The 11,985-nt window shown below is 32.3% G+C and overlaps 1 protein-coding gene across 1 annotated transcript; it reads right to left on the reverse strand.

The window, feature by feature from the left end:
* Window positions 1-8,291: 8,291 nt before the first annotated feature.
* Window positions 8,292-11,406, reverse strand: LOC111909196 (ras-related protein RABA1f). Its single transcript, XM_023904980.3, has 2 exons — window positions 10,945-11,406; window positions 8,292-8,968 (listed from the first exon to the last, which is right to left on the reverse strand). Exons 1-2 carry the CDS (start codon window positions 11,163-11,165, stop codon window positions 8,536-8,538), a joined length of 654 nt encoding a protein of 217 aa, XP_023760748.1. The 5' UTR covers window positions 11,166-11,406; the 3' UTR covers window positions 8,292-8,535.
* Window positions 11,407-11,985: the final 579 nt, after the last annotated feature.

Consider the following 11,985-nt stretch of genomic DNA (forward strand, 5'->3'; position numbering starts at 1 on the left):
AGTGGGGATTAAGAGTAAGTAATTTGTGAGGGATTTAAGAGTAAGAAGAAAGATTAAGGATCCATGAGGGATCATAAGAGATAGATAGAGAAAGAGAAAGAGAAAGAGAAAGAGAAAGAGAGAGAGAGAGAGAGAGAGAGAGAGAGAGAGAAAGAGAGAGAGAGAGAAAGGTAAGAACAGATGAGGGTACCAAGTAGAACTAGTAGGATGTTGATTCCCTTAGAAGATAGAGAATATTAGAGTATGAGATGTGAACGTTGGGTCTAGATGAGAATAGAATATTGAGGCACTATAGATGAGAATATCTAAAAGAAAGAGAAGATAAGAAAAATATCAGAGAAGAGAAAGAGTAGAGTAGAGAAAGAGAAAAGAAGAGATAGAGTAGAGAAGAAAAAGTACTGAGAATAGACAAAGTAGAGTGAGAGATAGAGACAGAGAATATGGAAAATATGAGATGAGCCCGAGAAGAGGCTAAGGACGTTTGAAGAAATAGATGAGAAGGATGAATAGTATTGTATGCCATTAAAGATCAAAAGTAGAATATAGAGTATGCAAATGACGTACTAGAATGCTAAGTCATGAGAAGAGATAGATGTGGTAAGATAAGAAAGATTGGCAGTCTATGCTATGAGAAGAAGAGTTAAGAGTGTAGATCATGAGAAAGACAAGAGAAGAAGATTAGATTATGAATGATAGAAAGAATATAACTCACTAAGAATTATTGTTTGATGTTCTAGAGATATTTTTTTGTAGGTTCAGGTTGTAACAGTCATGGTACCAAGAGAGAAGACAGGAGCACAATGACTTAGACTAGGTTATTCTAGTTGTATTTCCTTGTTGTTTTTATTTGTATGAATGATTTATATTGTAAACCCATGACTATGCATGGGTCATAAAATGTTTTTATTTTCACGAGTTAATAGAATTCTGCAATTTTTAGTAATATCTCTGATAATCCCATTAGATTAGATGATAGAAATTTTGGGTCGTTATGGATATATCCCCCCCCCCCAATCCCGCTTACGGTCTTCCACTACATGTTTTTTAATCCACATGAAGGATATCTTCTTTATTTCTCCAAAGTTTGAATGATGGTATTATTACCATAATTAAAAACACTTGGAGAGAAAGATAATCTTTAGGATTTTTCCACTATATAATACATGGAAACCATTAAGACAAGTGCAAAACATAATTTGTTCACCTCTTCTCTCCTTTTGATGACGCAAACATCCCTATAACAAGGTTGTTTCGACCTTGTTTAGTGTCCAGAAAGGAGGACTTGAAGATCTTGTATGATTGCACCTTTAGCGTGCAACTGCGATAGAGAGACTCTACTTTGGGTATTTGGATTTATTCTTAACATCGTTTAAGGTATTCATCATAACCTTTCTCATAGGCAAGATAAGTTGCAGTTATGTAACACTTAGTGTCGTTTGTAACAAAATTTAAAACATAAGTATTGGTCCCATTTAAATATGATAATAAAACATCATTCATAAAAATCATTCATTTTGGTGTTTCATAAAATGTATTGTCACCGAGAGTAAATAACATAAGTCTTTACATTTTTAAACATAGTTTCAAAAAGTTATGCGAATGTTGCTATAGTCAAGTTGGATTCTCCTTTGATGGTCAAATAAATCGTCAATCCTTGGGAGTGACTAACAGTTCTTCACCGTTAGCTTATTCAACTATCGATAGTCAATGCACATCCTATATGAAATGTACTTCTTTTTTCACGAACAGGATTGGTGATCCCTAAGGAGAACTGCTCGGCCGAATAAACCCTTGTCTAGAAGCTCTTGAAGCTACACAGACAACTCTTGCATCTCTGGTGCTGCCAAGTGATATGGAGACTTGGCTATAGGAGCCGCTCCAGGTATCAAATCAATATGAAACTCGACTTGCCTCTATGGAGGCACTCCTGGTAACTCCTCAGGAAACACATAGGGGAAATTCTGAACAATGGGCACCTCACTCAATCCCCTCATGACCTCCACTCGAGTATTGGCCACATAAACTAGGAACTTAGAACAACCCTGGTGAATATATCTCATGGCTCTTGCAGTTGAACAGAGAGTTGGCCCATACGACGCTCTCTCACCAGGAATAACCAGTTCTCCCCCACTTGAGGTTTGAAATCTCACTAACTATGACTCACAGTCAATCATGGCCCCATTAGGGCCCAACCAATCTAGCCCGATAATAACCTCTGATCACCACAGTGGAATCGATACCAAATCAATGGAGTATCTCTCACTAAACAAATTCAGGACACACCCACGGTGAACCCTCGAAGCACTCACAGAAAGGTCATCAGAAATGTCGATCTCTAACGGATAATCCAGAATCCTGGGAGCATCACTAAACTTCTTGCTAAGTGTAAGAGATATAAAGGATCAGGTAGCACCTAAATCAAACTGAACATGAGCAGGCATACCATTGACCAAAAAGGTCCCTACACAAGATCAAATATAATCATGAACATAAATAAGGAAATAAATAAAAGATGTGAATAAGACACATACCGGTAACGACATCCGGTGTTGCACTAGCATCATCAATGGTCAGCTGAAATGTCCTGCTCTTCACCACAGGTGCCTCCATCTTGCCCTAATAGCCATTAGTAATCCTCAAGGTGGCGGGTGCAAGTTTCATCACTGCTCCTTTTGACAATCTTAGACAATCAGCTTTTTATGGTCAGTCTGATTACAATGAAAGCAAATTAGAGCACTCCAAGGGCAATCCTTACTCAAGTGGCCCGACTGGCCACAACCGAAACATACTGAACCGGTTAATTGACACACCCCACCATGCGACTTGTCGTACTTACCGCATTGGCTTCGGCCATATGGGCCTCTGATGCGAGAGTCGGAAGTATTGGGCCTTTTAGCCTGGCCCATAATTGTCTATGCCTGCTCTGGGTTCCACTTCGTTCGAAGCTCCAACTTAATCTCTCACTCATGGGGTCAATCATATCGTTCAGGGTCTTGCACTCAGATATTAGGGTTTTATCCGATAGATTTGACGTGGTTGACTTTTGATTTTAACCAAGTTTGACTTAGGGGTATTTTGAACTGTAGTTTGAGATTTGGTCACTGCTATTTGTAAAGGTGACCAATAGAGTTGGTTTCAGAGCAGCATGTTGTTTAAGCTATTTATCCGTCTGTGAGGTGAGTTTTCACAATGTATCCATGGGTTAAAGGCACCAATGCTGGCCCATTATTGTGTTATGTAGGATGATTGTTGTTTTTAGGCTGTTACAAGTTGGTATCAGAGCATTTCCTCCAGAGATTTAAGTCCTTTAACTATATTTGCAATAAAGTTAAATAAGGAGATGATTGTATTCTCAAAATTCAAAAACATATCAAATTATGTTGGACCCATTCATGAATCCATTCTATGAGATAAGTATGAAGGATGTGCTTGAGCATGAAGACTTTGTTATTCTAGGAATGGGATTTGATTTGGATATCGGAACACAATAACACCAACTGTTGTATTGGTTTGATATATTTGTGTATGATCTTTTATTAATATTGGTTTTATTCTAGATTAGCATGTTTAATTCATGAATAATCAAGTTATTCTAAAAGGTCCATAGTCAGTCATAGTTGTGGGAACAACTATGAGGTTAGACTAATATGAATCATATTCGTTGACTTTCATAAGATTAAAGTACGAAAAGCATTGCAACCAAGTTCATAGGTACTTATTTGAGAGAAAGTATTGGGCACGAAACATGTTCAAGATCACCTCATAGATCTCTATCATGAGTGATAATTTATAAAGGTAATATCTTTATATCCTTAGCTTTAAGATACATATTTGGGACTTGAGTGTAGGGAACGCCATACTTTGATATGGTTAAAGTTGTTCTTTGACCAGACAGTTATAAAGGCCATTATTAGGTATAATATGAACTACATAATAGGCATATGTAGTCAATATATAATTTTTTCCTCTTTTGTTGAGAGTTACACATCTAAGGCGCTTTGCGAAAATTTAAGCAATAGACGAGATTGATTGTGATCCATATCTCATATAAAACATGATGTCTATGACGAAGACATAACTAATAAATTACCGTATATACTAATTGAAACTTTAAGCCTTATGGAGTTGGATGCTGTTGAATGGAACCTTTTCATGTGCTTTTGGTGAAAATGAAATGTTGCTAGATGTTCAACATTGTCTATATGAGTCTATAGTTAGTCTTGTGCGATTGAGATATTGAAGGATCTATATGCTTAAGAATCATTTTAGAATGATATTACAAATAATATATAATCTTATAGGGTCACACTAATGGCAAGTAGACACAAATTGAATATTTATAATAATTTATTGTTGATAAATATCTTTAACTCTAGCAATTAATTGGAAATTAATATTTTATGAAAATATTCAATATAAGTATCATAGATTATATCAAGAGGTATGATAACTAAAGTTATGTACATCTTTTTAGATTAAAAGAGTTTTGGTTTTACATAAAAGTGTAAAACTTTTATATATCTTCTATTTTCCTTTATTAAAACCAAGAATTAGCGAGGTGACAAAATCAAGCTAATTGATTATTATAATTAATAGGGCATGCTTTAAGAAGCATGCCTTCTTTTCATCATGAAGCATGGAAGTGTAAGAGATAAAGTGTGTCTTAAAGTGTTAAGACAAGATGGATAAATATTTAAGCATAAAGACTTTCTTCCTTCTCTTCATCTTTCTTGCTATAACCATGAACATGTTTCCATTCTCCCTTTTCTTTCTTAAACGGTTAAGACACTAAAGAAAGACTTATATACTTTTTCTCTCCTTTAAGACAACAAAAGTTTGGATTTTGTTCTTAAAGGCTTAAGAGCTTAATATTGCAAGAAGGAATAACATCAAAGTGTTGTATCTTGTTGGTATACTTCTTTAAAGGAATTCTACTTTGGGTTCTTGCCATCTCCATCAACTTCCAACCTCCTAAGGAGATTCAAAGTCTTCAAAGGTTGTTATTTCTTAATCCTTCTATGGTTGAATTTAATCTTTCATGTTCATACAAAATGATCCTTGTTAATAATAAACTTGTTTATGTTATTCAAATTTATAATGCTTCCATTGTTAATTTTATCATTTTAGAAACCTGATTTTTGAATAAAATCCAACATATAGTGTTACAAGCTATCTAACTTAGTATTTTATTTTATTTCTCCATCTTTGGATAAAATGCACATTTTACCCTTCTTAGTATTGCAATCTAATTATGATGTCTAAATATGAACATAATTAGACATTCATACTTTTCCAATTGCTAGAAATAATCCCCAAAGCCATAACATTTGGTAAGATTACTATTAATACATAGTCTTTTGGAGTACACACAAGAACAATATTAATCAGTATTGACTTGAGAAGAATTCAGGGGTCTATTTTGTTATTTAATTAAGTGTTTAATTTATTAAATGAAACTTGTAGATTTAAAGGTGTTTATGTGTAAGAATCTAAAAGTTAAATTATCAAGCTTAAGATAATTACTTGATGACCAAGTAATTACCCCTTAAGGGTTTCAAACCTTTCCTAATAAATAGAGGGTCATAAAATTGGATTCAAGAGATAATACAATTGCAAAAACACTAGGAAATTTGGTAGCCTCTAAACCTTCTCTATATTCCCGATCATCCCCGATCATGCTACGGATATTAGTTTTCTATATCCTTCTATGGTTGATTTATTTTGTTGCTTTGTGTTGGTTGAACATGGATCTACTTTTGGGTTTATGTGATTTGATTATATGCTTCCAATGTGAGCCTTTGTAACCTTTTGTTTGATGCTAACCCAACACCAGTAACTACGGACTCCCCCTCACACGATTTTTCTATGGTTTTATAAGAATGTTACAAAATAGTGTTGACAAATTGGTTAAACAATAAAGTAACATATTTACATATACTCACACAACTACGGTTAGGGTTTGGGTTTGCAATCCCTCTCCCACCAAACTCTGGGCATCATGCACACATATACATCCTATTTCGAAGGTCTGATGTGTGGCCCAACCCCAAGAATGCAAGAGGATGATAAAGTTACCTAAACATGCAAGATTGAGAGCACTTTTGCAAAACCCTAGGACCACCTCGCGATTTCTTCTCTTCTCCTTGATTCTTGGCTAAAAAGGAGAAGAGGGGGAGGGAATGAGGAAGGGAGGCCAAACTATGAGAAAGAAAAAGAGGGGAAGAGATCGACCTTAGCTAAATAGGAAGGGAGATTAGGGTATTTATCTCTTCTAGTCTTTCTATCACTAGAATTAACATTTTAAATCCTACAAATTTATAATCCTATAATTCCAAGTACGCTACACCAGAATAAATAATTAAATAAACTATTATTATTTAAAAATAAATAAATACAAGGTATACAAGATGAGGGCTTAATGTGGAGGAAAAGAAGTAAGGTATGTTGATGCAACAATTAAAACTGAATTTTGTAAGTAAATTGATGATATCATAACAAAATAAGTTCAAGCTTGAAAGACATTGGAATGTTTGGTCAGAAAGATAAACATGAGAAGAAAAGGCCCGTGGAAGAGAGACGAGCAGACTACAAAGCCGAGGGATGAGAAAGTAATATTTTATATAGTTTTATGTTGGTTAGATTGTTTATTTTAGATTAAACGCAATGAATTTTGGTTTGGTTTTTGTATTTTATGTAGTATGACTCGAATGACATAATTCAAAATTGGTTTCATTGTTTGATAATTTTATACGAAACTAGATGAATACATGCGCGTTGTGCAGAATAGAAGTATACAATTGAAATATATATATATATATATATATATATATATATATATATATATATATATATATGTGTGTGTGTGTGTGTGTGTGTGTGTGTGTGTGTGTGTGTGTGTGTGTGTGTGTGTGTGTTAATTACAACAATGAGGTTGTTGTTAATTTTGATATAATGATTCTTATACTAAGTTGTTATTAAACATTGATTATTTTTAATGATATTATAACATAGATATCTATGAAAAGTATATAATATGCATCGTCTTAATGAATTCTATCTGCGGATTACTCATAAATAAAATTAAAAATAATATATGATTTAATGTTATTTATAATTTTATTTTTGTTTAACATTTTAATTTCTATCATTGTAATTACTTAAAAACATCAAACATTATTTTTCTTTTTAAATGTAACAATATAATTTTTTTACATAATGTTATTTTTGACTATTTTCGTTGTAAGTTATTTTTAAAATATTTATTTAGAAACTCTTAATGATTATAAAATAGTTTTAGATTTTTTTAGTTATTTTAGGGTTGCAATTTAGGTTTTACATTTAACACTATAGTTTATATATTTTAACTATTTATAAAAAAAATATTTGGATTTTATTTTAAGTTTAATTGAAATTTCAATTTAAGTGAACTCTATAACGTATATTTTATATTAAAATAACAATTCTTCACATTCAAAAACATATAGAAACTAATAAATATAATATGTTAAAAGTTAAAAATATAATATTATAAATAAAAGTAAAAGATGTTAGTTTAATATTCAAGTTTAGTTAATTTTAGATTAAAATTTAGGTTTTGCATTTATTTAAGGTTATAATCAATTTATAATTATATGAAAGAAATTGAAAAATGATGTTTAGTTAATTTTAGATTAAAATTTAGGGTTTGCATTTATTTAAGGTTATAAGCAATTTATAATTATTATTAACAAGAAATTAAAAATGATACAAGTTTCAAATTGATATGGTGCTTGAAAATATATATCATTTATAAGTATATATAGACAGTATGAACGATAGTTGGGATAATATATCTCATTTATAAGTATATATAGACAGTATGAACGATAGTTGGGATGGGGCTTACAATCCTTTGGAAATGGAACTAATCGGGTGTTTGGGATTGCTTCTAAAATGACTTTTGACTTTTAATTTTTTCAAAAAATCAAAAAATATTTGGGTAATAGAAAAGTTCTTTTTAAAATAACTTTTTGCATAGAGTAAAATAAGGGGTTTCAAAAAGTCACAAAAACCTGATTTTTTTTGACTCTACGTATAAAAGTTAAGCTAAAAGTCTTTTTGCTAATCCAAACACTTTTTAAGCTTCTTTTACAAAAAGTCTTTTTAAAAAAAGACTTTTGACGTTTAAAAGCAATCCCAAACACCCCCTAAATTTGTTACAAAAAGGCTAAACGTGGATGAAAAACAAAATAAAACAACTCGATCTATATCTTTATTAAGACAAAAAAAAATTGGAAGACATAAAGCCACGATGGAAAGAAATAAATGCACTTAAACAATAATCAATCGTAATACATAGATAACAATAGAATCTTGCTACAATTTGAATGCAACAAAAACCACAAAGAAATTTAAACCTATTCTCCTCAGAAGACCGCTATCAAATATCAATTATAACAATACAAATTAAACATAACCCCATAAATCATCCATTTGATTTGATTTGATTTTCACCAAACAATAAAAACTATGATTTATATCAAATTTTCCATTAAATTAACTCGAACAACACCCGCCTTTCTTGACCGCCGACACGTCATCCTTGCCGCCCACATTAATCGTCTGTCCTTTCGGCAACGCGGCGGCATCATCTCCGGCTTCTAGAGCCTTCCGGCTAACAATATGATAAATTTGAGTAAGAACTTCTGTGAATGCATCTTCTACATTTAGTGATTCGAGTGCCGAGGTTTCCATGAAATACGTGTGTTCTTTTTCCGCGAATGACGTGGCGTCCTCTGATTGGACGGCTCGTAAATGGCGCAAATCGGCTTTGTTGCCCACGAGCATTATGACGATGTTGGCGTCTGTGTGGTCCCGGAGCTCTTTTAACCATCGGGAGACGTTTTCGAAGGTGACGTGGCGGGTCACGTCGTACACGAGTAGGGCGCCGACCGCGCCTCGGTAGTATGCGCTTGTGATTGCGCGGTACCTTTCAGAAGAAAATGGTATTTTAATACTGTGTTTGGATACAGTGTTGTCTGGATAAATGATATCAGAATACTTAATGGAAAAACCTTATTTCCAGGGGAAATCTCTGATAAAGTCTCAATATTTTGGGTCAGTTTACGGGTTTAATCCGAACTTTTATTTTTTCAACAGAAAAGTCCTGAATATTTTATATTTTGCCCAAATTAACAAAAAGAGTCTATTTTTTTCAATGGAAAATGACAGATTATTGTATAAAATTAGATAATCGGGATTTTTCTGTTCAATAAAAATAGTGGGATTAAACTATAAACTGACCCAAAATATTGGGACTTTATCGGATAGCTTTTTCATGAAAAAATTTCAAATGAAAAGGCTAATTATATATCCACAATAGGAGAGCTTAAATAAGCTTTTTATGGGTTGTTTTTACAAGAAGTTGATTTATAATTGGTTGAAAACATATGGGGCCCACAAAATCATTGAAAAAGCTCATAGGAAAAGATTGTTAATTAACAAGCAACTTGAAAAAGCTACTCTTGTAGCTTTTTTCAAATTACAAGAGCTTTTTATCTTGAAAAAGCTCCTATTGTGGATGTTGTAGTGTTCATCTGCAATAAGTCAAACAAAATTTTGGTCCAGAAGGTCAAAACAATTTAAACTGCATTATATTTACTATAGCTATAAACTCAAGGGTTCAATGTGCATTTATGCAACAGCGTTTCACGTTTTTCCCTATTTACGCAACAAATTGTAGAAAATCTACAACATTTCATGGTTGCATAATTTATGTCAGTTGCATAAATTGGTAAAAAAAAAGTTAGTATAGTGTAAATCAGTAAGAAAAATGAAACAGCGTTGCATAAATATGTAAAAAGGTAAAACATTGTTGAATAAATAAGCATTTATGGGATAAAACATGATTGCATATTTCGATCCCAGATACAATGTTCCATATTTTGGTTAAAGGAAACTTCTGAATGAATTGAGAAAAAGGTGAAGTTTTTGTCGCATAAATGTGCAAAACTGCAAATAACCTTAGAATCAATAACAAAGTGTTCTCAACATAAACCCATCTTTTGTTCACATCAAGAGAGAACAAAAGAAAGGTTTTTTTTTTTTTATATTAATCCACCAAAATTTCTTTTTAACTAATAGAACGAAAGTCTTTAGTAAAACAACCAATTGAAAAATTTAGTAGTAAAGGAATATAAGAGATGTTCTAACGTTTAAGGTCCCAAGCAAGATTGAAAGTAAAAACCTACAACCTCAAATTTGTCTTTTTAGGTAGTCTCATTAGAAATATTAAGGGAGTAATTAAATAAAACTAAAGTCCTCTTAAGAATATCAAACTATGGTTATAGACTAAACTTCTGTTTCTTTTATTTACTTATATTGATAAGGAACTAACTCATGAAGGATTGAAGGGATATGAACAAGAACAATCAATGGCATAGAAAAATGTTCTTTTGATTAGATTATCTTCATCTTTTCTTCTGGAAAGTTATTAAACCCTACAAACTTTCATTGGGATAAAGTCATTTTGACAGATATGAAACTGTGATCACGATATATCTATAAAAACCGTTTGTTTATCAAAAATTGAGTTCATAATTTGATCTAAAGGTAGTGCAATAAGCATCATCATTTAATGTGATCAAAGCCTTAGAATTATATCCTACTTATATCACATCAAGACATTTCAACTAAACTCAATAAATCAATGACTAACTTTAACATAGCAACAATCACGCGCTTAACATTAAGAATTGAAGACAAGAATTTTGAATTTTAGAAGACATCAAGCTTCAATGCAAACTCCAGATCTAAAGTAGAACGATCTTCATATAAAGAAGCAGCATACAGAACAGTCGGATCTAAACAATCTCATTTCAAAACCGATATGCTACATAAATGCTTCATTTCTACAATTACATACGAAATCGATAAAAATGGGTGTTAGAAAGATCTGATACGTACCTTTCCTGGCCAGCGGTGTCCCAAATCTGAGCCTTAACAACTTTATCATCAACACGAATGCTACGGGTGGCGAATTCAACGCCGATGGTGGATTTGGACTCAAGACTGAACTCGTTTCGAGTGAATCTCGACAACAGATTTGATTTTCCAACTCCAGAATCCCCGATCAGGACTACTTTGAACAAGTAATCGTAATCATCGTCTGCTCTGTAGGCACCCATTTCTGTTTACACAATGATCTTCACAACAAAATGAAAATGCGTAAGAAATGCTTGCGGGTTTGATCCGAAGCAGATCTGTATTATGTAAATGGGGGAAACAGCAATAGAAATCTGCAAGAGGGTTTATGAGACAGTAGAGGTAGAGAGAGGGAGGGAGAAGTGCGAACGAGGTGAAGGACAGAAGGGCGAGATGCTTTCAAAGAGATTTGGCTGCTGATTTTTGCTTAGATTTTTCATTTTTCACGCAAATCTCGTTCCTTTCGGTATTATTATAATAGTAAACAATAAAAAAAATAACTAAAACCATTAACTACTTTTTAATATTTTTAAACAAAAAATCAAATATATTCTGAAAATAGTATCTATTTCATAGGTACTATTACCAAATTACCAAAATCATATAGTTTTGGTGATTTTTAAAGATAGATTTGTCAATTTCTTAAGTGCAGGGATTCTCAATTTAGAGTATAAAACTTTAATTTTCGTCTTTTTATTTTACTTTTTACACACAAAATTTTGAAATACTTTTTATGGTTTTAAAATTGTTCCCAAAACAATCATTATTTTTTTTATATATATTTTTTTATCCTTTGTATTTATGATAATTTTTCGACAAAAATTGGCTTGTCAATAGTCCTTATGTGTTTCGTCCATTAGACAGATGTTAAGTCCTTATGTGTATCGTCCATTAGACAGATGTTAAGTTTGTAATGACCATTTATGAACTTTTTGCAACTTCATATAAGGACCATTGTGAAATTTAAAAAAAAAATTCTATTAAATTTGTATTAACTATCATGATGTAGGTTAAAAAAAGGCT

Source organism: Lactuca sativa, chromosome 8 (genome assembly GCF_002870075.4).
Source record: "Lactuca sativa cultivar Salinas chromosome 8, Lsat_Salinas_v11, whole genome shotgun sequence".
Classification (NCBI taxonomy): Eukaryota; Viridiplantae; Streptophyta; class Magnoliopsida; order Asterales; family Asteraceae; genus Lactuca; species Lactuca sativa.

Bases quoted from the DNA above. Each gene is read 5' to 3' on its own strand.
- LOC111909196 (XM_023904980.3), bottom strand. From the start codon at position 11,165: ATGGGTGCCTACAGAGCAGACGATGATTACGATTACTTGTTCAAAGTA. The intron at 8,969-10,944 runs GTACGTATCAGA...TTCTTCTGAAAG, and splicing joins GACACCGCTGGCCAGGAAAG to GTACCGCGCAATCACAAGCG.